A 24,620-nucleotide genomic window follows, 5' to 3' on the forward strand; every position below is an offset into this window, starting at 1 on the left:
CTGAAATAATCTACATCCAAAAACAGGGTAGGATGGACATTGGTTGGTCCCTAATAGGATAAGCAAACTTTTTTCCAACTCAATACATGCCTATTTCTCATTTTAGATTTCTAGATTAGTAAAAAGAGCTTCTGAATTTGATGATGGTTCTGTTCAAGTGTTTGTTTTTTCTTCTGGAAACATAGCCAGCCACACCAGCTAATGTTTTACATCAGCTTGCATGTTTTCCTTTTTATGAGATGGTAACAATACAGCATGACATGAAAGGAAAAGATGACTAGGTATTAATACCCCAACACTTCAGTTTAGCTTCTATTTTCATTTGAAACAAGTTTCATTTCAGGAGGATGGAAAGGAGCCATGATTTGCTGGAGAAAGTGAGCGTCCTACACTGGGAAACATTGCGTTCGTGAGGATAAGGATAGGCTGCAACTGACAGAGCCTCTGAAATCACAATGGCTTAGCAGGTAGAATTTTATCTTTCACATAAAAAACCCAAGAGGCAGCCCAGAATTGCTATGGTGCTCTACTGAGTCAGATCCAGCTTCTTTCTTGACGTTTTGCTGTTCCTTGGATGAACTTTGATCTCAAACTATAAGATACTTGTATCTATGTTCCAGGCAGCAGATTAGGGAGAGGGAAGGAGAAAGGGAAGGAGAAAAAGGCGCCTGCTCACTTTCGTTAAAGGTGGTTGCTAGAAACTTCTTCATAACACGCCTACTTATACCACTTTGGCCAGAAATGACTGCTACGGACACACCTCATTGTGAGGAGACGTAGACTTGAATCTGGATGGCCGTACACTTAGTAACGAATACGTGAGAATGGCTGTCAGGGCCTGGCTCACAGGTTACCATGGAGGCCATGGAATGTGACCCTTACCCTTCTTCAAACTTTGAACACCTGCACCCACTTACTGGGCATTTGCTATGTATTGAGTCATCAATTCTAGATAAAATGAAAACGTTGTTCATCATAATTTAAAAATAAGGACAAAACAATATAACACATTAAAATGAATAATAGTCTCAGCTTCATCTTCAGTAGGAGTAAGACGATACGGTCTGCCAGCTTTCACCAGAACCATCATTTCTGTGACTATGACAATGAACTGGGGCTGCAGGTCGGCTTCACACATGGTTTCTGTTCTTCCCCTTTATCTTCTCTGAATTAGGAAAGCTTACATTGCAGTTTGAAGCAGCAGCAAGTGATGGATGACTCTGTCGGCTAGTTGTCCTGGGCATTCTAACCAAAGACGGATGTGGAAATTGGGGTGATTCCTTACGGAAAGCCACTTTTGGGCTGTTTTGTGAGAGCTATCTCACATTTGGGGGCTGGAAGGCTGAGCGTTTCATCTTAGGGCTGCCATATAGATTATTTATCTGTCCCGTGGTTTGATTTTAGTTGAAACACAGGCTTTGTGTTCTCTTGCAGCTGTCAGATTTTTTAAAAATTAAAATTTATTTATTTACATTCATTCACTGTACATCATTACAGCATACAAAATGAGATTTTCCATCCAGAATACACTGTATATTGGCTCAATCAAGCACATCAACATACGTGTTATCGTCAACAAATAATTTTCCACCTCTTGTTTCCTGTATATTTTGCTTTTTTTTCCCATCTCTAATTCCCTATCTCTCACCCTCTGCTATCTCCCACCCTCCTCCCACACTGTCTCTGGTATCCATGGTTGCTTTTTTTTTTTGGAGAGGTTTTTGCTATAGGGTGCGTGCGCTTGCCAGACAGAGGGAGACAGAGAGATAGAAAGTGAGAAATCACTCCCCAGGGGGGATGGCTACGCCGCAATCCCTTCTCCTCCATTCTCCTCTTGGGATCTTGGGCACGCATGCACAAGTGCCCAGTGTGAGTTTCAAGCCACCAGGTCCAGGACACGAACCGTGGTCTACTACGTGGGAGCCCAGCGACATAGCCATTATGCTAACTGCTGGTCCCTTCCTGGTTGCTTTTTATGCCTTCCCCCCCACATTTTATTGATTCACTAAAGATAGTAATTAATCTAAATATTTCCAATAGCAAGCGCAGCTGATATATACATAACCATGAACACAAGTCTGACTTTAGGCGTAAACCTCAGTGAGTAGAATGAACATACTATAAAGTAGCACCTAGATTATTGCAGTCATCAAATAGGTATTTTTAATGCATTTTTTTTAATTTCAAGAAAAGCAGTTTTCATGTTTTTTTTCTGAAACTTTTTTTTAAATTAATTAATTTACATTTATCCCCTAAGCATCGTCACAACATATGTGACCTCCTATCCAGAATATACTGCATAGTGGCTTAATTATGCATGTTATCGTCAATAATTTTCCATTTCTAGTTTCATTTATGTGTGGGGGTGTATATATATATACACCCCCCTATGTCTGACCCTCTGCCCTTTCCCACCCTCTTCTTACACTATCTCTGGTGTCTACAGTTGTCTTTCATTCCTTTCCCTCTCCACATTGTGTTGATCACACAATTTCTTAAATAATCTAACTACTTTCAATAGCAAGTTTAGCTGGTAATTTCAAGAGAAGCAGTTTTGAAATGCTAAGGAACTTTGCTTAGGAAACTTAAAGCCAGGAAACAGGTTAACTCTGCCTAGTAACAAACACGCCATGTCTGTTTCCAGTGACAGGACGAAGGCGTCAGGTAGAGCAAATGCTGCCTGGATCTGAAAGCTATTTCTATTGCACTATCTGTGTAACTTCATAATGGCTTTGCAAATTGCTTACATTGTTCTTGCCTTGGTTTCCTTAGCTATAAACTAGCAATAGTCACAATAGGGGCTGTACAGCGTAGTTGTAAATATATGAACTGACGCTGTAACCACCTAGCTCAGTTCTGGCATATACTCCACACTCGCTAAGTATGCCTTGGGGTGGTTGTTAATTTCAGGTACTTGGTGAACTCTAGACTCTCTAAGCCTTTTATGCCACAGTTCAATCTTCTTGTGAAACTCTGCTTTTAAAAAAAATGGTTATTTATTTATATCTTTGGGGAGAGAGAGAGAGAGAGAGAGAAAGAGAGAGGGAGAAAGAGAGAGGGAGACTCCCAACAGGGTTCCCCACCAGCAATCCACCTCGGCTTCAGTCAGTCCAGATCTTGGGCACTTGCATACCCAGCCTACTCAGGGAGGTCCCTGGATGAGAACCTGAATCTTTTCCATTTGAGTTGGCCTGATTATAACCTTTTATTGCTGCGTTAGTGTCCAGCCCCTAGTCTTCATTCTTCCACCAATAAATCATGAATTTTCATCCCTAAAGTGGAGTTAGATTCTGGATTTAAACGACTGAATGTAGTGTGGAATTGCCACTTAAAATCATAGAAAGGGTCTTCATTTCCATTACGAGTGCCATATCTTTTTATCTTACTTGTCATTTAAAGAAACATGTGAGCTCCTTTAGCATCAGTGTCTTCTCCTCGCTATTTTTCTGCACACCCCTGGAACGTCACAGTCCTAGGCGAGGAGCAGGGCTTCCACTTCTATCTCCAATGCTGCTCCAAGATCAGAGAATATTGCTGAACCCCAGCTACTGCTTGTGAATGAAGCTAGGCTATGATTTCAGCAAGGCTAACTTTCACGGGAGTGAAGGGCCTGAGCGACTCCATTTCTTTCAGGGCGACTCCATTTTGTTAAACCCGCCTTGCTGAGACTTGGCGCCATTTCAAGGAGGCAAGCCATTCACGTAAGAAAAAGTCATGAGACCATCACCCACAGGGACTGACCAATGAGAGAAACAAAGGAGATACCAGAGACAGCTACACTCCCTGTAATCTACAGCCAATGTGTAGCCACCTGAGTATATTCCTCAGCACCCCTAGACCTCCTTCCCCCAACAGCTAAATAAAAACCCAGCCCAACTAACATGCGGGGCTCTCAACTCTGACCTGCTGTGCCGGTGAGATTGGGAGTCCTGGCTCGAGCCTGAATAAAAGCGACCCTTGTGCTTACATTGGAATGGCTCCCTGGTGGTCTTTTGGGAACTTCGTGACTGGGGCACAACTGAGCAGTTATATCTTCACTGAACACAGGCTTGTTGCCTTCTCCTACTTTCGTAACAACCTCCTTTTCCCTGTGGCATGAATATTGAGGGTATAATATTGAGGGAGAGAAGCCTCTGAGCACTTCCAGTGCCATATAGCACACTTGTTGGGACCCGACGGCTCCCTGAGCCCTTAGAGGTTTTGCCCTAAGGTCAGCGACATGCTGGCCAGCCATCAGTGCCTTCCCACCGCAAAGCATAGATTTTATGGGATTTCCAACGGTCATGTGATTAAGGATTTTGCCATCAGCTTGTTTTACTTCCTTTCTATTCACAATGTTTGTGATTAATTTTACAGAGAGTTTCATAAGCTTCTCACTAATAATGGGACTCTTGCCACTTTTTTGACTTGGTTTTTGTTTTTTTTTTGTTTAGTGAAAAAATTAATTAAATATCAAGAGGTATTTGTGTGTGTGTGTGTGTGTGTGTGTGTGTGTGTTGCATGTTCTGTAAAAAGGAACAAAAAACAACTGAGGTTTTATTTGAAGGTGTGGATGACTCCCTGTCATGAAGATGAGATACCTATGGTATCATGATGGAAATGAAGACCCTTCTACATATTTATAGCAGATACAGTAACCAGGACAAATGGGTTGCTCAGTCAGTAAAGCCTCGTTTGCAAATACTTATTATGGTATTTTCTTTCCTGACTATTTTTTTCCAAAATCAATATACAACACAATCAGGGTATCCTGGGGCATAGATTCATTTTCTGTATCCACAATGGAACCCAGTTCATGATTTATGTTTTTGACACTATTTGGGGTTGTACTTTTTGCATTATTTCTATCACTATGTTCAGGCTTTGGTAGGCCATTTTTGTGATTCGGGGGCTAAACCAGCACAATTGTAGAACACAAACCCAAACTTGAAGAATAAACAATGAAGACATGCGATCTCTCAAATACTAGTACTAGCCTGGGAGTCAACCTCAATACGTCCCCCTCTTTCACCTTACATAGTCGGTCAGTTGCTGGACTCATGTTAATTATAGATGTGAATTTTTAACTCTTCTCCACAGCTATTAAATTGCAAAGTTTAACCCTCATATCTCACCTGCAGGAGTGCAACAGCTTACTGAACTGTTGCTCTCAGGCTTTTGTTCAAGACCATCTTCTACAAGAGCATCTCCACTGGGGAAGGAGAGCTACTCAAAGCAAAATCAACAACCAACGGCTTGTAACTCCTGAACACGTTTGTGTCCCCTGCATCTCGAATGCCATTCGTACTCACTGCGTTTTTTTCTTCTACTCCTCCACTAAAACTCAACTCAGGGAACAGTCCATGGCATGAGGTTAAGGCAGGATTAAAGTGGCTAGATCTCACAGGGTTGACCACACAGTTCAAGTCCTGGATCCTGTGACTTGAGAAACAAATCAGGGATGTGTGCCTGCATGCGTGACCAAAATCCAAAACGGAGGGAGAAATGACGAGATCGTGGCGTGACCACTCCCATGAGGGGGTGACTTCTCCCTTTTGCTCTCCGATGCATATCCACACACTCTGGCAAATTAAAACAAAACAAGGAAACCAGCAGTTAGCGTAATGGCTATGTCACTGGACTCCCACGTAGTTGGCTGCGGTCCGTGTCCCGGACCTGGTGGCTTAAAACTCACGTCGGGCATGTGTGCGTGCGTGCCCAAGATCCCGAGAGGAGAATGGAGGAGAAGGTATTGAGGCGTGACCATCCTCCCTGGGGGGTGATTTCTCACTTTCTGTCTGTCTCTCTCTGTCTGTCTGGTGAGCGCCCACACTCTATAGCGAAACCCCCTCCAAAAAAAAAAAAAACAAAACAAAACAAAACAAACAAACAAAAAAAACAAAACAAAAAACAAATCCAAAACAACTTATCTTAGGTTTCAATACTCTGGAAGGCCTTTGCTGTCATCCATTCAATTCCGTTCCACCTCCTTGTTACACACATATACTCTGGTCTTAGGAGCCCTTCCTCCTTGCTCCCTAAAATAATTTATATCTAAACAAATAGTCATACAAAACAACAATAAAAACAAATGAAAAACAAAAACCAATGAAAAGTTCAATGAAAACATGTGAATGGAGACAAAGTTCAGGTTCATCACTGAATGCTAGTGGCGATAAGCTGGTCAGTTGTTGCGAAGAGTGTAACAGTTGGGACGTAACAATGGGATGTCTAATTGCTTACACTTCAGGTATGTGATCAGAATTATTTAACTCTTTTTTTCCTCTGATGCCACCAAATTTCCAGAAACTATGCTCTGGGAATTCTGCTCTATGGTTTTTGATGATAGCAATTCTGGAACAGAATAGATGAACTGGGTACAGTGGGCAGGGACTGGTCCCTGGTGGAATTGAAAGAAAACAAAATCAGAAACTGAAGGAATAACAGGTCTGAGCTTCCAGTTTGGGACCGCTGGGCAATCAGGAACTTAAACTATGTCCTTACAAGTGTTTGCATTTCTTCTTTCTTTGTACCTTGCAGAGTAAAAGCCAGGGATCCATCTTTGTCCGGATACACGCCCCATGGCAGGTGCTGGCCAGAGAGGCAGAATTCTTGAAGATCAAAGTTCCCACCAAGAAAGTATGTTTCTCCTACTTCTGGGCCTTTGGAGGGCTGGATGATGTGAAGAGTTTGGGAATAAGGCCAGGTGGGATGTGTGTTTTGAGGAATTGAAATCACACTTGCCTCCCCAAGGATCCAAAGTATGTGGTCACAATGTGGGTGGGATAAGAAGGAAAGCTGGGGTGAGCAGAGAAAGGCTTCTACCTCAGAGCATTGCCTGGGTCATGCTCTGTGCAAAAATGTTGGCCTGGTCTGCCTTCCTCATTTCTCTTCTATACTTCCTTTCTGCCTCTTCCTGGGAAGGTCCCAGCACTACCAGGCATTTCTGTAGAGTGAACATAGTAATGAGATCAGACAGCAAGTCTTGCTGACTGGGTCGGCAGAGTGCAGGAAAAATGGCACCAAAGTTGCTCTGAAGGTACCTGTGCTGATGATGATTCTGCCATTAGGTGGGTGGGTGTCATTTATGGGGTGATGTGTTTCATTTATCTCTTTTATAAAATAGAAGGTGGTTAATCAGGTGAGTTAACATCATCTGGGGGATGTTTTCAAAATGGTCCTTCAGTGTCTTAGCTCAGGAATTTTGATTCAGTTGCTTGGTATATTGTAGACCTCACCAGGGTCTGCTATTGGTATTGTGGGGAAAAAAAAAATCCCCAGGACGTTCTGATGCACATATGGATTGAGTGCCAAATGGTTTAAGTGATATTTGAGATAGTTTTCAGACAGAATACAGAGAGAAGGGAAGTATGTGCTTACAGCTCTCCCATTTATTTTTTTATTAGGCCTTTTAGGGGAAAGGAGTAGCTATTACCATTTGAGATGTCTCTTAGGAAAGGTCTTGGAGCAGATGGTGCTGTAGTGCAACTGTGGCGATGCATGGCTAGTCTGTCTTCCTCTCTCTGTCTCAGTCTCCCGTTTACACACACACACACACACACACACACACACACACACACATACATATCCATAGTGTAGCTGTACAAGTGGTGACCGCCCTTTATGGACACGGTCTTGATCTGTAACTGCCGTTGCCATCGTTTCCACCCTTCTCACCATTAGCAGAACTCCGAACTTGCTGCCTCTTGCACTCCCACTGTTATCACCTGTCTTCCCACCACCATCCACGTTGTCGGGAGCATCTTTATAGTCATTGGCACCATGTTGGTTTCCATGGTTGGTTATGCTAATACCACTTCCACTACCAATATACCTACTGTCTTCACCAAAAGTCACTTACCAAATACTAGAATATGACTGATGTCATCATGTGTCCCTGACTCACGAAGTATTAAATTCATGTTTTTTTTTATCTTCATAGATGATTAAGTGGATCTGTTGGTAGTGAAGATCTGCCTTCTCAACCATTTTTATGTGTATTCAATTTCTATTCCTCCAATCAACTTCCTTCTGACCAAATAAGCAGCCAATACTGACAAAGTTCCCACTGTAAGAAAACCTTGGGAGAGGCAGTGAGGCCATCGGATCAGCCATGCCCCTAGGGCCTGCCAGTCCAAGGGCATGACAAGAAGAGTGCACCTGTCCAGACACCAGAGCAGTGATTGCACACTGTGTCTAATGGCAGCTCATTAGTACAGCACAGAGTCCGCATGTCCATCTGTGGGTTAGGGAGTCTAGGGAGAGGCAAAGCCATGTGCACTACAAGGCTGCTTGTACAAGGCCACAGATACACTGGAAAGAGCTTTTTCCCAACGTTTCTGGGTCCCAGACTCAACACAGGTGGACTGTTCTGGCATCCTTCAGCCGGTTCAGCCACATGGCCCTGGATCCTCCTTGTATTCACAGAATGCAGTGGCTCGTTGTTGACCTCAGAGGGACCATTATAAACAGGCGAGGGGGATGTAACATGGTATGCTGGCTGGGACGCTTATTGTAAAATTAATCTGAGACCGATTCCAGGGGTGGGGGTGGGTTGAACCCATCCCTCAGGTGAGAGAGGACCATGGAGAGGGGACAATAAGACAAGGTGGTCTGCAGGGTTGTGTGGGCCCAGTGGCATGTCTCTTCTTTTTTTAATAGGCTTGGGAAGTGACTAAAGTGACAATAAACTATATTTGCAGAGAGCCACATCCAGGCAGCAGGGGGAAGGTGGAGGAAGAATGAGGCATGGTGTGGGACCCATTAAACACCCTCCAGGCCGGTGGAGCTTGGATCATAACCCAGTAGTGTCCAGAGAGACTGGGAAGATGGGGAGGAAATCACGAAATCGATCTCAAATCTGGACAAATCCATTGTAATGCATCCAGGGACTCAGAGTCCTAAGCACAGATATTAACTGGGAGGGGAGTCTTGGAAGGAAGTGTTTGTTTTCCAAAAACAACAACAGAAGAGCCAGCATCTTGTGAGGGACACTCAACGCATGCACAGGACAGGGCGGGAAGACCTGGCCTTTGGCCCCAAGCAGCCTGAGATGGTTAGAAATAGGTATTTGGGGGCATGAGCGTTTTCACTTCTGTTAATTACCAAGGGTTAAGGGACAGGCCCCCAACACGGCACATCTGGCTATGATGGGAGAGGAAAGGGAAGAACAGGAAGGTCTAGCCCTGGCAGGGGGCTCTTCTAGATTGTGGTCAACTCTTCTGTTTATTTCTCATTCACACATATATGTCAAAATGCAAGATTACTGACTTTGGCCTATAACAACACTCTTCAGATGTGATGTGCAGCCTCTTACAGTAAGTCACTGTTTCGAAGAGCTTTCTGTTATTTCATTCCATAAATAACAGAGATGTTTTAAAAGTGTACTTCATAAGTGAAAATGAACATGCTTGGGTTTGCAGGAAAGCTTTTTCACCTATGTAGTAGTGAGTGTTATATGTCAAAAATGCAAGATTATCAACTTTGTTCATGTGCACACACACACACACACATGTACACACACACACATCTCTTTCTCACCCCTCACATTCACTTATTCCCCAGGCCCCTTGCAGAGATAAGGTCAGGAAGAGATGAGGGGTTGATAACTGAGACTAGTAGGGATGATTTCCTTGTTAAGGAAATCATGTTAATCCAGACAGTGTCCACTAACTTTGGAAGATGTGACAGGGCTGTCACTTTTGTCCAGACTGTTAATCTTTAGCTGTTGTCAACAGAGCGATTAACATTGCAAGGCTCTTGTTGGCCATGCCTAGGAGCCCGCGACAACTTTAGCGAACGAGTCTTTTGCATGCAGGTTGAGGCTGTTAACATCTAGCAAGCTACATCTTTTAGGGAAGCAGGAGCAATACTCTACACCTCTCCCAAGCAGGAGGAATAGAGGCAGAGGCTATTGAGAGGGGTGGTGGTGATGTACACAGAAAGCCCGGCACCGAGCGCAGTAACTGCTGACGTTACTGCTGTTGGTATTGTTCATGGTGTAGCACCTGTCAGGGCTGGACCTTCCTGTTCTTCCCTTTCCTCTCCCATCACAGCCAGCTGTGCCATGTTGGGGGCCCCGTCCCTTAACCCTGCTCAAGCAGCCAGTGCCTAGGCACAGAATCTGTGAAGTAGGACAGGGTGGCCTGTGGACTCTGTGCTGGGGGATTTCTGTTTCCTAGAGCATGGGTTCTTCCACCTCCATAAACATGCTGGCCACACGTGAGGTGGGACAGGCGCTGGGAAAGCCAGCAAGAAGACGCCATGCAGGGGGAGAGCATGAAGGTACCCATGTTAAGGGACAGACAGAACTGTGACAAGTGGAGACCTTGAGTTCTACTCTTAGTGCTGCCTCATAAACCTGGAATTATTTGATTCATAGTTTTAGTCTGTTTCCCAAGATAGGTTACAAGCAAATGAATGAGTACATTACATTTTTAAGTATATAATTTTAAAAGAGAAAACATGAAAAAAAATAACATTAATTTTGGGGCAGTAGGGAAGTACAAAGGAAATAATAATAGTGCAAATTGCGGGGACCAGCAGTTGGCGTAATGGCTATGTCGCTGGATTCCCATGTAGTTGGCCTCTGTTCAAGTGCTGGACCTGGTGGCTTAAATTGACGCCAGGCATGTGTGCATGCGTGCCCAAGATCCCGAGAGGAGAATGGAGGAGAAGGGATTGCGGTGTGGCCATCCCCTCTGGGGGGCGATTTCTCGCTTTCTGTCTCTCTGTCTCTCTATGTCTTTCTGGCGAGCGCACGCGCCCTATAGCGAAAACCTCTCCAAAAACAAAAAAAAGTTAAAAAAAATAGTGCAAATTGAAAATAAAGGTGATAGATGTAAGTGGGACACAATTTCATTCTGAGCTTCATGGTGGCCAGGGCAGAAAAGACAGTGGCTCACATCATCTATAGAAATAAGCTTCTATATAGTTTCTCCTTTGTTTTAATGAGAAAGAGTATGGGAAGGAGAGAGTGTTTTAACAAGGTCTCGCTATGCTGCCATCTTCCTGCCCCAGTCTCCTTGTTAGTTAAGACTACAGGCTCATGCCACTGTGTCTGGCCTGTTGAGGTTAGGCAGAGAATTGAACCCCATCTTTCTACATGGCATCAGACACTGCACACCTGTGCCCTCCTGTGCATACCTCCATGGCTAGGCCGGTAAACAGCTGTTTGGTCAGAGGAGCCCAGCTTTTTCCTCTTGCTAAAGTATCATTGTTGTGTAAAAGACAATAAATGATATAGGGGACTATGTCTTCATATAAGATGCTAGAATGTTCTTTGTATGGTCATTTCTCAAACCAAGTCTGGATAAAAACTGAGGCTTAGTGTTAGACTACTTTAGGGATAATTATAACATAAAATAATGTATATATTAGATCATCGAAAAGGTCATGGGTGTGTGTACATGTGTGCCCAAAATCCTGAGAGGAGAATGGAGGAGAAAATGCATAGAAACATACGGCGTGACTTTGATGAGCTAACTGGATTCAAAGATAAAGATTAGAGCTGGTTAAACCTCTCTTGTGGATCCCACTTTCTGAAATATTTATGTCTACTAAAGGGCATACTTTAGTAGACATAAATACTACTTATTAAACAATGCTTCAATCTTCACCTCTTCATTAATGGAAAACATACATAACTGTCACTAAGAATTTTCTGAAGAGTGTGAGAAAACTGGTGTTTTCATAATCAGCTGACATAATTCCATTTATAAAGCAAAGAAAGGCTTTTTTTTTTTTTAAATCTCAAGTGACTTCTTAGGAGAAAATGATTAATTTTATTAAGTGTTGCAAATTATTAGAAGTTATTCTTAGATGCCCTTTACTGCCCATATAGAGATTCTCATTTGGTAGCTGTGACTTTGCAAAAGCTCCACAGGAAGGTCTTCCCCAGTTCATGGTGCCAACCTGCCTCAGGGGCTCTGCTTGGCCAGGACCACAGCATCACCTGCTTCTCAGCAACTCAGATTTGAGGCTCATATTAGTTAGTGTCCTCCAGAGAAACAGAACCAACAGAGAGAGAGAGAGACAGAGAGAGAGAGAGAGGGAGGGAGAGAGATTATCTGTAAGAAATTGGTTCATGCAATTTTGGAGGCTGAGAAATCTCAAAATCTGCAGTCAGTGAGTTAGAGACTCAGGAAAATCCATGATGTAATTCCATCAGCAGCCTCCAGAGCCATGAGCTGATGTTCTAATTCAAGTCCAAAAGCAAGAAAAGCTTGATGCCCCAGCTCATGCAGTCAGTCAGGAGGTGTTTTCCCATAATCATGGGAGGGTGAGACTTTTTGTTCTATTCAGGTCTTTAATTGATTTGATGAGGGTCTCTATATTAGGGAGGACAATCTGCTCAAATAAGTTTTCTGATTCAAATGTTAATCTCATCCCCAAATACCCACACGATATATCCAGAATAACGTTTGACCAAATATTTGGGCACCTCATGGCCCAGTCAAGTTGACACAATTAATAATTTTTGGAATAGAATGAACAGTAACATTTGAACAGACATATCCAAGTCCTAGCCCTGGAACTGGAGAGTGTGACCTTATTTGAAAAAAAAAAAAAAAAGCATCTTTGCAGATAAAATTACTTAAGAATCTGAAGATGAGACCATCCTTGTTTTAGGATGCATCCTAAATCCAATGACAAGTATACTTAAAAGAGAAAAGCCAAAAGAGTTATGGGATGCAGGGACACACAGAGGAGAAGGCTATCTGATCAAGGAGACAGACTGGAATTATGCAGCCTCAAGCCGAGAATGCCTGGAAGAAGATGAAAGAGTTTTCCTGTATGGCCTTCAGAGGCCCACTGGCACCTTGATTTCAGACTTGTGGGTTACACAACTGTGAGAGAATATATTTCTGTTGTTTCAAGCCACTCAGTTTGTGGTAATTTGCTATTGCAGCCCTAGGAAACTAAGACATTCTTCTCTGATCAGAAAGCAATAAGCAGACAATTCGGACCTGGGGCTCTGGTAGGCTTGTTGCCTTGTTCTGCATCCCAGGAGTCAACTTTGAAACTGTTTTTGAGAGATATTTTTGCTATAGGGTGTGCATGTCCTCTGGAGAAAGAGAGAAAGAGAGAGAGAGAGAGACAGACAGAAAAAGAGAAATCACCTCCAAGGGGCTCTGGCCATGCCATAATCCCTTCTCCATTTTCCTCTCAAGATTTTGGTCACATACACACACATACAACCAGCATGAGTTTGAAGCTACTGGGTCTGGGACTTGAACTGTGGTCACCCATGTGAAAGTCCAGCAATGTAACCATTAAGCCATCTTTTGGTCTCCCACTTTGCAACTTCTAAGATGACTTGGGATAGCCTTGTTGACTCTTTGCCACTGGGTTTGGGGTTGTGTGCAGGAGTCTTTATGCATGCATCTCACTGAATGCCTATGGCATGTCTTTGACTACTTCTTCACATTCCATTCCTGTTTGGATGAGATAGGAGGGTTTGAAAGAGGCTCATGTTGATATGAATGGTGGAAGGGGGCCAGTGTGGCTGATGTCATAATAGCTGCTCGTTCAATGCAACAGTTACTTTCCCATTTATAATGCTATGTCCAAAGACAATCATTGGTTTGATTAAATAAAAGCTTGGTAAGAGGTATCTATAGGTAAGGGGATTAACATGTTTTAAAGCTTCTCTACATTTTATAATTCTTTCATTTGACTTTGAAAAGGAAGATTCATAAGTCACTATAAACAATGCCTTTCAAAACAAAATATCTTGAAAACAAAAGACTATGTGTAAGTTGATAAATAGATGATAAAATTAATTGAGTTTTAAATATAGGTAATGCTTACCATCAGCCGGGCTATTTGATAAGAGTCTGTGTGCATTATTTTGTTTTTATCCTCACAACAATGATATGAGATAGGTACTAGCTATAGCCCCATTTTATAGCTGAGGATAGCGAGGTTCAGAGAGGTTATTCAACTTAGCCAAGGTCGCACAGCTTCAAGGAAATAGATCCACAGACTCAAAATGATGACTTTCTAACTCCAAAGTCTTGTTCTTATCCTCTTATTTTACTGAAAAATTTGTAAGTGGATTTGGGGTAGTAGGTAGCATGGTCTGTAAGGATGCTTCTCAAACAAATTCTGTAGAATAGTCTTTGGTTTTACCAACCAAAACCAAAACCAAAACCAAAACCAAAATTAAAAAAAATGAGCAAACGAACAATCCCAAACATTTCCATAGCCTGAGAAACTCTGGAAACACGAGTTATTACAATTTACTTGATCAAGTTGAAGTTCTAAGAAGTCTTACCGTAAAGAAAATGGTTCAATTTTGTTCAAACCTTTCCCTGTGGCGTGCCTATTAATATTCTACAGAATATACACTGAGGAATTCCATCTTAGAGTGAATTATCTTGGACTTGGGGAAATAACACATTTAAGTTTTCAGTTTTTCATTGTTATGGACCCGTTTGGTAAGTTTCTTCACATTCCTGGAATACATATTTTTCACCTGTAAAGTAAGAAGGTTGGACCCTAAATTCTCAGTTATAGCTTTAAGATGCTGGTTTCCATATAAACCAAATGACAACTTGTGAATTTATTATTTTTTTCCTGTGATTGATATTAGTGAGGAGCTTGAGGAAAAATCCTTTGGGATCATGTGTGTTCTGTGTACAAAATGATTATATGGGGCCAGCAGGTGGTGTGGTGGATAAGGTACCAGATTCCCACATGGCAGACTGTGGTTCAAATCCCAGACCCAGTAGCTTGAAAAGCACACCAGCATGTGTACATGTGAACCCAAAGTCCCAGGAGGAGAATGGAGGAGAAGGGATGGAGGCATGGCCGTACCCCATGGGGGATGATTTCTCACTTTCCCTCTGTCTCTCTCCAGCGAGCACATGCCCCTCTATGGCAAAAACCTAAAAAAAAAGTTTGTTTGCCACCTGTTCAAGCTGTCCTGTTCGGCATCAGGGCTGCCCTGATGGAGTTAGACTCCTATCAAAGGCAAAGTGCTAAACGCTTTTATTTATGGTTTAGATACTTGGCCCTTGTTCTAGAATGATCTCTTCATTCTTCCCTACAAATATTACTCTTCCTTTGCATCCCAGTCTCAATTGTATTTCCCTCCTAGATCCTCCTTTATTCCTTCGGCTGGAACCGGCCCCACCTTTTCTGGACTTTGTGTCAACCCATAGTATTTATCATACCTGTGAGTTTTTCCTCGTCTGTTTTGGGTGCCTTGCTCTTGTGTCTCCAAACATGACAGAAGTTCTCCGAGAGCAGGAACTATATTTTATGTTGCTTATGCATTCCCTACAAATCTAGCATGGTGTTTCATAAATGCTCATTGCTCAGTAAATACTGGATTGGCTGACTTGTTGATGCTCAGACGTTCTTGCTTCTCTACCCCCAGGATCCATTGGTTGTGATTCTCAGCAGAGTCACTCAGCATAGCAGTAGGTATTTTGCTTCACAGCTGCATGCAGTCCCCAAGGAATTCAGCAAAAGAGTTGCCCTCTGCTCTCTCCTCACCTTGGCCAACTTCTTTCTTCGGATGGTGGTTTAATTACTCATTAAGGCTACTTTGATAGTTTGATAAATCCAGAAAGTAAAAATCACAAGAAACTCTGAGTTTTCTTAAGGATGGGACAATTGTAGATTCTCAGGCATGGGTTATGGGTCACGTCTATGCAGCTTTCAAGATGCCTTTCTGGACAGATTTTTAAAATTATTATCATCAATTGTTTTTAAATGAACTGAAACTGTAGCTGTCTACATGGGCTTGGCCAGTTGAAGGTGGGGCTTTCCTCTTGTCATTGCCTGTCCTCAGACATTTGATTTTAATAGAAGCAGCTAAGAGGGTAGGGTTTCTATTTGATATCTTTATGGGCTTTCGAGTGCATGCTCTTTGATTGTTATTTAAATAGGCTGGAAAGAATGCAGACTGCTTTGGCTTTTTATTCTTTTTGTTTTCTTCAATGCTTCTCATCTTCAAAGACCAGACCAAAAAAATCAGTGGGATTCAACTGCTGCAGTCCCAGTGAGGAACCCGAGATGGCACATGGCCATGTTCTAGGAGAGCATACAGGCCTGACAGGCAAGCCTGACTCGGGGCTTACAGACGGTCAAGTTAAAAGCCCGCAAGTGTTGGGGAACGACAGTAGCACAGTGGTGAAACATGAGGCTCTGACCCACATGGGAACGTCTTAGGTTTGTGTCTGGAGACATCCCTGAGTACGCTGGGCATGCACGTGCCTGTGGTCCAGAAGCAGCGGAAGCGGGGGTTGGAGAGCAGTGTCAAGACCCTGTTGGAGGTGCTGTGTCTCCCTTATGGAAAAATAAACAAACTGAAAAAAAAAAAGAAAACTAATAAGTGAATTAAAACATTTATTATATAAAAAATCTAATGAAGAAGATTTACAACGAAAAAAATAGAGAGAAGAGATGATTTTGTTTTTGCAAGCCCTTAAGTCATCTGTCTGAGTGGAATAGTGCAGGCCATCTGGGGGTGTCTGGAACCTGGACATTGGACCCTGTGCTGGTGGGGCTAAGAGCAGAGGGTGGTGGACAGGCTGACCATTGATTGTCCCAAGGGGACACTTGTGAGGGCAAAGGAGGTATAATAGTAATTATGCCAGGACAACAGCGCTGAAGCAGGACTGCCTGAGTATCGGGGACACATGGCTCCTCCTCCATAGGAGACAGGAGACCAGGCCCAGCTTGGCCATGGCTGCCCCTACAGATGTGCAGAAAGCGGCTGCCAAAGGGGAGAGGCAGAGGAGCAGGAAGGGCAGCTTGCTTCTGGGGCTCCTAGGTGGAGCTTACCAAGGAAGATCTGAACTCAGTCATGTACTGGCTCTCAGTGGCTACTGAGACGTGATTGTTCAATTTTTAGGACTTTGTAAGCTAGTTGATACCTCATTGGCAGCTTTTTTTTTTTTTTGAGAGGTTTTTGCTATAGGGCACATGCGCTCACCAGAAAGGCAGAGGGGGACAGAGAGACAGAAAGGGAGAAATCGCTCCCCAGGGGGCATGGCCATGCCACAATCCCTTCTCCTCCATTCTCCTCTCAGAATCTTGGGCACTCATGCACACGCACCCGGCATGCGTTTAAGCCACTGGGTCTGGGACTCGAACCGCGGTTGACCCCATGGGAGTCCAGCGACATAGCCATTACGCCAACTGTTGGTCCCGCTCATTGGTAGCTTTGAACTGGAAATATTTGCACCATGGAGATCTGCAAAGTTTGCATATTAGGAGCCTCCCTGCCCCCCCCACACCCTTACCCCCAGGTGGTCAAACATTTCCCACTCCATTGATAAGGTCCCTGCAAATGAGTGCAAAGTCACAATGGGATCACCAGTTAGGTGTGTCCCATGGCTGTGGCAAGGTTGAGCCTGAAGCTGTTCAATGATTCCTGCCCTGGGCACAAAAGGGATGTTGGTCAGGGGAGGCCAGGAATGACAGTACCTACCTCAGGGACTCTAAGTGTGTTCTGTCTCTCTCACTTGCAGGCAGATATTAACCTCCCGCCGCTGTCCCACTTGCTCGCTCTGCTCCAGTCACACCAGCCTCCTCGCTGACCCTTGGATGTTTTCCTCTCAGGGTCCTTTTGCTTGCCATTCCTTTTCCCTGAAAGACCTCCTCCAGATACTCACAGAATTTACCCTCCTACTTCACGGGGTCACTTTGCCCAGAGGTCTCAGATGGCCTCCCCTGACCATACTGAATAAAGAAGCTCCGACCCCCTTATCTTGCTTTTCCTAACACTTGGCACTACCAGGCTGATCTTGAGTCGATATTTATTTCTCTATTGTCTGTCTCCCTACCACACTGGAAGCACCACAAGGGAGAGATTTTGCTTTGCTGTATCAGTAGCACCTCGAACAGTGGCACAGAGTTTAAGTACTGAATAAACGCTGATGAGGAATGAAAGAATGAGTCACATAGACCTAATCTCCTCCACTGGAGGTGACTTGGCAGAGTGTGATACCGGGATGGGTCCTGGGGCTCCATTGAGGGCAAGGGGAAGCAGAGGTGTGGCCCCCTCAGAGCTGTCTGCGGTGGAGGGGTGTGCGTGTGACGGTAGCAGGTCTGCGGTGGAGGGGTGTGCGTGTGATAGTAGCATGTACTGCTAGCACTTCTCACTGATCTGGGACCCGCAACTCTTTCAGTTACCAAGAAACATTTAAGAAAGAGTCTAGCTGTACCTGGAGTGAGGCTGGGTTGTGTGTAAGGGGTCCTAGCCCTTTGGAATGTTGCCTTTTCCATCTGTGCGCCCCTCTAGCCATCCATCTGTTCATCCGTCCAGCCATTCACCCACCAGATGCTCGGTTGAAGGCTGGTGATTCAGTGATGACTTCGGTTGTGCCTTGGCCTTGTGTAGCTTGGTGTGGTGAGGCTATGGCTGGTATGAACTGGGAGGTGTCCACAGCAGCAAAAGAGCTGGATATGAGAGAGACACCTGGAGGAACTCGTTTAGATGGGACAGGGGCAGGGGCAGGGGCAGGGGCAGGGAGGGATCCACCATTTGAGCTGACCTGAGATCTGGGTAGGAGGTTGCTGGATGGTGAGGGCAAGTGAGACCCTTCCAGAAGAAGAGAGGACGTGCCTGAAGGCCCCCAGGTGAGAAGAGCTCGACCTGTGTGAGGACCTGAGGGACACCAGTGTGGGCGCAGCCCAGAGGCTGTGGCAGGGCTGACACTGGGGTAGGTGGCAGGAGGCATGGCTAGTAAGGGACTTCGTCAGCCAGGTAATTTCAAAGTTTGGATTTTATCATACGTAGGGGTTGGACTGACAATGGAATTAAAAGCCATAAACAAATACAGTATTAGACAGAAGAGAATGTGCATTTTGTAAATACATCCACATTCAATGGGGCTACTGACAGGAAATTTACCTGTCGGCACGGGTAGGGGCGAAGGGACTGGTGAGCTCCTTTACTTGGTGTGCACACAGAGCGTCTCCCTGTTGGCTCGAGGTTGTAGCTGGTCTCAGCAGCTCCTCAGTTGCTCCAGCTTGACCTGTGGATGGCTCACCCCTCACTTGCCTGGGTAAATGCGCTATGCCCAGGGCACGAGTGAGACAGGTGCTCAGCAGCATGGAGCCCCTCAGGTCCAGGTTCGGTGGGCACAGCTTCCATTCTCGCGCACCAACAGGTGATGAGAAGAGAGGACGGATTCTGCTGCTCCAGAGAGCTCCTTCCTCGTCCAGCCAGTCTCTTGTGGTGCCATGTTTCGTTAATCTTGACTTCTCTGAGTGCCTGAGTCTTTGGCGACTGGAGGTGAGAAGAAGGGTGTGATGAGGGTCTTTAGCTCAGCCCTACTTCTCAAAATGAGTCAGATGCTTTAAATACTAACAGCTGAACCCCCGCGATTTCACGACCTGTGAAGGCACAGAGAAAAGCACAGATAACTTACAGAGGCAGATGATTGGAACCTACTCCCAGCTTGGGGCACTCCCCACCTTTACGCCTCGTCTACTCTCCTGGCTGACCTTTGCTGTCAGTTCCTGGGAGAGGCTGCTTTTTTTATTTTTAAGAAATTATTTAATTTAGTTTTATTCACTTTCATTATTTTATTTGATTTTTGACCAGATTGAGAGAGAGAGAGAGAGAGAGAGAGAAAGAGAGAGAAGGAAAGTGAGAAAGCAAGCTGCCAGGCCTGGTACTCGAACCACAGTCAGCCACGTGGGAGTTCAGCCACTTCAACCACCATAGCACTTGCCAGCCCAAAAGGCCCTCGTAAGCCATTGCAGATCTAAGTGACGCATGGATGATCAAAGCTGTATTGTTTGTATCTTCTATTATCTCACATTTTCCTTGATCCTCAGGGTCACTGGATCACCAAATGTTTGTACGACACTGGGCGTGTTAGTGAAACTTTGGGCCTCATTTCTTTATCTGTAATTGGGGACAGCGACTTGTGTACTGGCCAAGGCAGAAACCAACACCCTCCCCTATATCCGAGGGAAGCACATGCTTTTAATGCAGGAAGGAAACAGACCAGCCCTCAGACCACACCGCTGGGCCCTCTGGAGAGGAGAGGCTGAAGGAGACAAGAAGGAAAAAAGGAGTAAGAAAAGAAGGAATCTCAGTAAACCCCTTAGACTGTAACAGTGAGGCCAAAGCAAGGCTTTATGAGAACCACATTTGAGCCCTGGAATAAAAAATAAGAGCAACATACTTTAAAAATTATTTATGATTTTAAGCACATGAAAGGCGTATCGTGTACCCAGGGAGGGCGTAATAGGGAACAGCTGGTGAACATGTGTCTCGCCCTTTCTGAGGATGTTCCTGATTCTCTGGTGTCCAAGAATAATCGCGATAATGGTGCCACTACTGACTGTATTGTGAATAATAAAGGATGGGGGTGCCTTCCTTCGGTCTTGCTGAAGGCAAGAGGAGAGGGCTGAAAGGGGAGCTCCAGCCTGCATCCTTCTCTGCGTAGACCATGGAGCCCTGCCAAAGACCAAAGGGCGATAGATTTAAGGAAAGCACCCTTGCTGGGGGAGTCAGAAAACCTGGCTGTGAGGCTCAGTTTATCATTGTCACTGGCAAGCCCCTGTCCCTCTGAGCCTCTGCATGAGCATAAATAAAATGAAGGTGCTCATGCTACCTGGCAGGCACACCTGCAGGGTTCTCACGGCCCCTCTACGCCCTCATTCCATGACACCTGTGGCATGCTGGGACCACTGCAGAGCAGTTGTCACCCTTGTGCTTCTCCAGGACTTGGCACAGTCACCCGCCAGGCTCAGGGCCTGCCCTCCAGGAGGTGCCTAGAGTGTCTGTGCCAAGGGTGAGTGTTTATTCTCCATTGACTGTTTAGAGTCATAGAATGCTAGGTTTGGGCAATACCACGGAAGCCGTTTAGTTCAGCTCCCTGCTGTATGATTTATTGAGTGGATTTGGAGCAGTGTCCAGTCTAAGGCTAAGTGTCCACCTCTCTTGAGTCAACACTAGTACTCTACCCAGTGGCCCGTGAGTCACGGCCGGTGGGACTAGGGCTACTCCCAATCCCTTCCAATGGTTCTTTCTTCACTCCCTTCCATCCATGCTGTTGAATACTCACAGGAGGCCTTCCGCAGGCCTATGGGGTTGTCTGGCTCCTCTCTGCTCTCAGGTACTCTGTCCTGTGAAGTCTAATTGCTTGATCTTTCCAGACTTGGAGCTCTGTCTTCTCCACTCGTGAAGGTTGCCATGCCCCTCCCCTCCCCCCCAGGTTTCTCCCTCATCTCTCAAGGCAGGGAGCTGCAGCCAGCATGGGGCATGCCTTGTCTGTTCCTGTTTCTCAGGCATTATTGCCCCTTGCTGCCTGATGTTCAGTATCTTGAGAACTATTATGCCATGTATTTTGTGTGGGTATTTTGGTCATTTCAGGTAGGAGGGTGAATCTGGTCCTCTAACACTATTATGGTGGGAAATACAACTTTCCTAGTTCTCTCTTTAGAGATGAAGAAACAGAAGTGACTTGCTCTAAGTCAAGCAGCTAGTTAGTGTCAGCAAGGACCGGGATGGGGAGAGAGACAGTGACTTCCACCCTCCAGTCTCAGCCCAGTTCAGCCCACAGGCATGCATGTGCCTTCTAGAACGAACCGTCCCACGTGGGTCCAGCTCCACAGAGCAGTGTGTTTTCCTCTATGCCATCACTGCTAACCCCCTAGGAAGCGTTATCATGTTCATACTGGGTTCCAGGAACACGGAGGTTCACAGTCTGGTGGGGAGAGACAAGTAAGCCAAGAATTAGAGACAGACAAGTGAACCCAGAGAAGTAAGCCATGGTCAATTTTATGATGCAAGTGCTCATTCCCAGGGTCCTAAGGAAGCATGACAGGGAGTGAGTGGACAAGGAAGGCTTCCTGGGAAGGTGGATACTTGAGTCTTACCGTGAAGGAGAAGCAGGAATCGGCCAGTGGAAGAGAAGGGAGGAAGTGCAGGGACAGGTAAAACACATCCAACGGCACGGAGGTGGGAAGCACGTTGTTTGCCCTGCAGGCCCAGCAGCCATGGATGGCCCACAGGGGCGCCTACACCTGTTGTGTTGTGGATATGTGTCTGGCCCCAGAGTCTGGGAATGCTCTTTCCAACATAAATCCACTGTGCTGCTTCAGCCTGGGACGTCTGCACAGGGTCTTGTCCAGGGCTATGGTGTAGGTGTCACGACGAAGTTTCTGGTGGGTCTCTGGCCTTCCACATCCTTCTTATTTTTCCTAAAGGCAAAAGATGATGCTACTGTCAGTGATTTGGAGCACCTTCCCCATAAAAAAGCAAGCAAAGTTTATTCTGAACTCATTCTGGTCCTGCCTAGCAAGGGCGCCCACTCCTGCTAGCCCACTCCTCCCTGTGAGCCCTACCAGATCCATTGCCAGGAAGAGACTCAGGGCGCTTGGAAGTTCTCAGCTGACTTCTGCTAGAATGAGGCCCTGGAACAATTGCTGGATTATAAATCTGCTCCCCCCGAAGGCAGGTATCCTGGCCCTGTTAGTGCTGGGATCCTGGCTGCGTTTGCACTTGGCAGGGACAGGAAGGGAAGCATTCTGTCTAGTCAGAGACTTTAGCTCTTTCTTTAGCCCCAGCCTGGCCTGTTTACACCAGGGCCTGTTATCTCAGGGTGGTTCTGCCCCAGCCTGGGCCGCTTGCTGACTGCAGCTGTTCTAGTCAACGCTAGCTCTTCAGAGATTCTTCATTCGTCTAAGGATGTGGAACACAGTGCAAAGTATCATGTCCTCATAGAGATTATGGGCCTCCAGGCATCAGTCATTCAATCAAAGAAATGTGAAGTTACCACTGTGATAGCTGCTATAAAAGAGAGAGATTTGGGCTCAGGAAATACTGTGCAGGTAGGGCTTGACTTTGTCTAAAAGCCAGGAAAGGCTTTCCCTAGAAAGTGGCAATTGAGTGAGACCTCGAGTGTGAACAGAAGCTGGTGACAGGGAGAGAGGAAATGAAGGGCCTGAGAGCTCAGCATGCTGGAGGAACCAAGGAGGGCAGTTGGCTGGGAGCACTGAGCAAACCAGAGACCATGCAGGCTGCCTGGGCTGTGAGTGGTGGTCTCTGTCATGAGAGCAGTGGGTAACTATTGGAAGCTTTTTAGCGGGAAGGTAACATGGTCATATTTTTGCTTCTGAATCATCACTTGGATTCCAGAATAGAGATTGAGTTGGAGATGAGCTAGAGTAGATAAAATACAGGATGCCCAGTAAAATTTGAATTTCAGTTAAGCCAAGGATGCTTTTCTTCAGCCCACCTACATTCCAAATACTGAATGGAACATACCTGTAGTAAATAAAACTACCGTCTTACTGCTATAATCTCTTAGGATAGGCATGTTCCAAAAGTTGCATGGGATACATGTACTAAAAATGAGCTAATTGTTTATTTGAAATTCCAGTAAACTGGACATCCTGTATTTTTATTTGTCTAATCTGGCAACCCTAAGCAAGATTAGGGGTGGGGGTGCTGGTTATTCTAGTTAAAGTCGTTTTAGGCTAGGTCATCAGGAAGGGAACAGAGATGAGTGGGCAAAGAAGAATTACCCTTGGTCAGTCCATGTCTGCCATCCCAAGGTGTCTGGAGGATAGAGTTCGGCAGCTTCCCTCCTGCTCTGAACTTTGGATTTCCATGCCTATGGGTAAAGACACTTACTTAGCTAAGGCCCCGGGCGGGGCGTGTGCATGGTCAGACCTGTTCTGAAGAACCCATGGAAGGTATGCCATGACTGTGTGAAGAGGTCATCTTTCTCCCCATCTCTCCAGGCCCAGAGATGCCTGAGAGGTGAACTCTGGATTGTAGAGCATGAAGGAGGGGCGTGGCAGGATGGTCAAGAGCTTTATAACAGAAGCGATTTTGTAAGCTGGCACATTTTCCTGATAAAAACTCATGCAGCAGTCAAGAAAACGGGCTTTGACAGGGGGTTCCAAAGTCCCAGTAGTTAGCTGGTCTGTACTCTGTGTGATCTTGGCTGAGATACTTATCTCCTCTAGGCTTTGCAGCATACCTTTAGAATTAGCACTAATGTGCAGGACCAGCAGCTGGCATAATGGCTATGTCTCTGGACTCTCATGTAGTTGACCACTGTTCAAGTCCCGAACCCGGTGACTTAAACTCATGCCTGGTGTGTGTGCGTGTGTGCCCAAGATTCTGAGAAGAGTATGGAGGAGAAGGGATTGCGGTGTGGCCATCCCTCCTGGGGGGTGATTGCTCACTTTCTGTCTCTCTGTCTTTCTGGCAAGCGCACATGCCCTATAGGAAAAACTTCTCTTAAAAAATAATAATAATGTTGCAGTAAGTGTCCATCAATAGATGAATGGATAAAGAATATGGGGTGTATATTCTTTTTTTTTTTTTTGGAGAGATTTTCACTGTAGGGCGCTTGCACTCACCAGACAGACAGAGACATAGAGACAGAAAGCGAGAAATCACCCCCCAGGGGGGACAGTCATGCCGCAATCCCTTCTCCTCCATTCTCCTCTCGGGATCTTGGGCACGCACGCATACACGCCCGGCGTGAATCTTAAGCCACCGGGTCTGGGATGCGAACCGCGGTTGACTACATGGGAGTCCAACGACATAGCCATTACGCTAACTGCTGGTTCCCGGGGTGTATATTCTTGAAGGAATATTATTTGACCATCAAAAAGAATGAAGTCCTATAATTTGGGCAGCATGGATG

At 45.3% G+C, this 24,620-nt stretch overlaps 1 protein-coding gene across 1 annotated transcript in view; it reads left to right on the top strand.

Annotated features, from left to right (window-relative positions):
• Positions 1-24,620, top strand: part of ANO2 (anoctamin 2) — a 434,288-nt gene that overhangs the window by 83,946 nt on the left and 325,722 nt on the right. The window contains exon 3 of the mRNA XM_027769235.1: positions 6,520-6,618. Within this exon, the coding sequence (XP_027625036.1) occupies positions 6,520-6,618 (99 nt within the window). The remainder of the gene's footprint in view (positions 1-6,519; positions 6,619-24,620) is intronic.

This window comes from Tupaia chinensis, unplaced genomic scaffold, assembly GCF_000334495.1.
Source record: "Tupaia chinensis unplaced genomic scaffold, TupChi_1.0 Scaffold149011_1, whole genome shotgun sequence".
Lineage (NCBI taxonomy): Eukaryota > Metazoa > Chordata > Mammalia > Scandentia > Tupaiidae > Tupaia > Tupaia belangeri.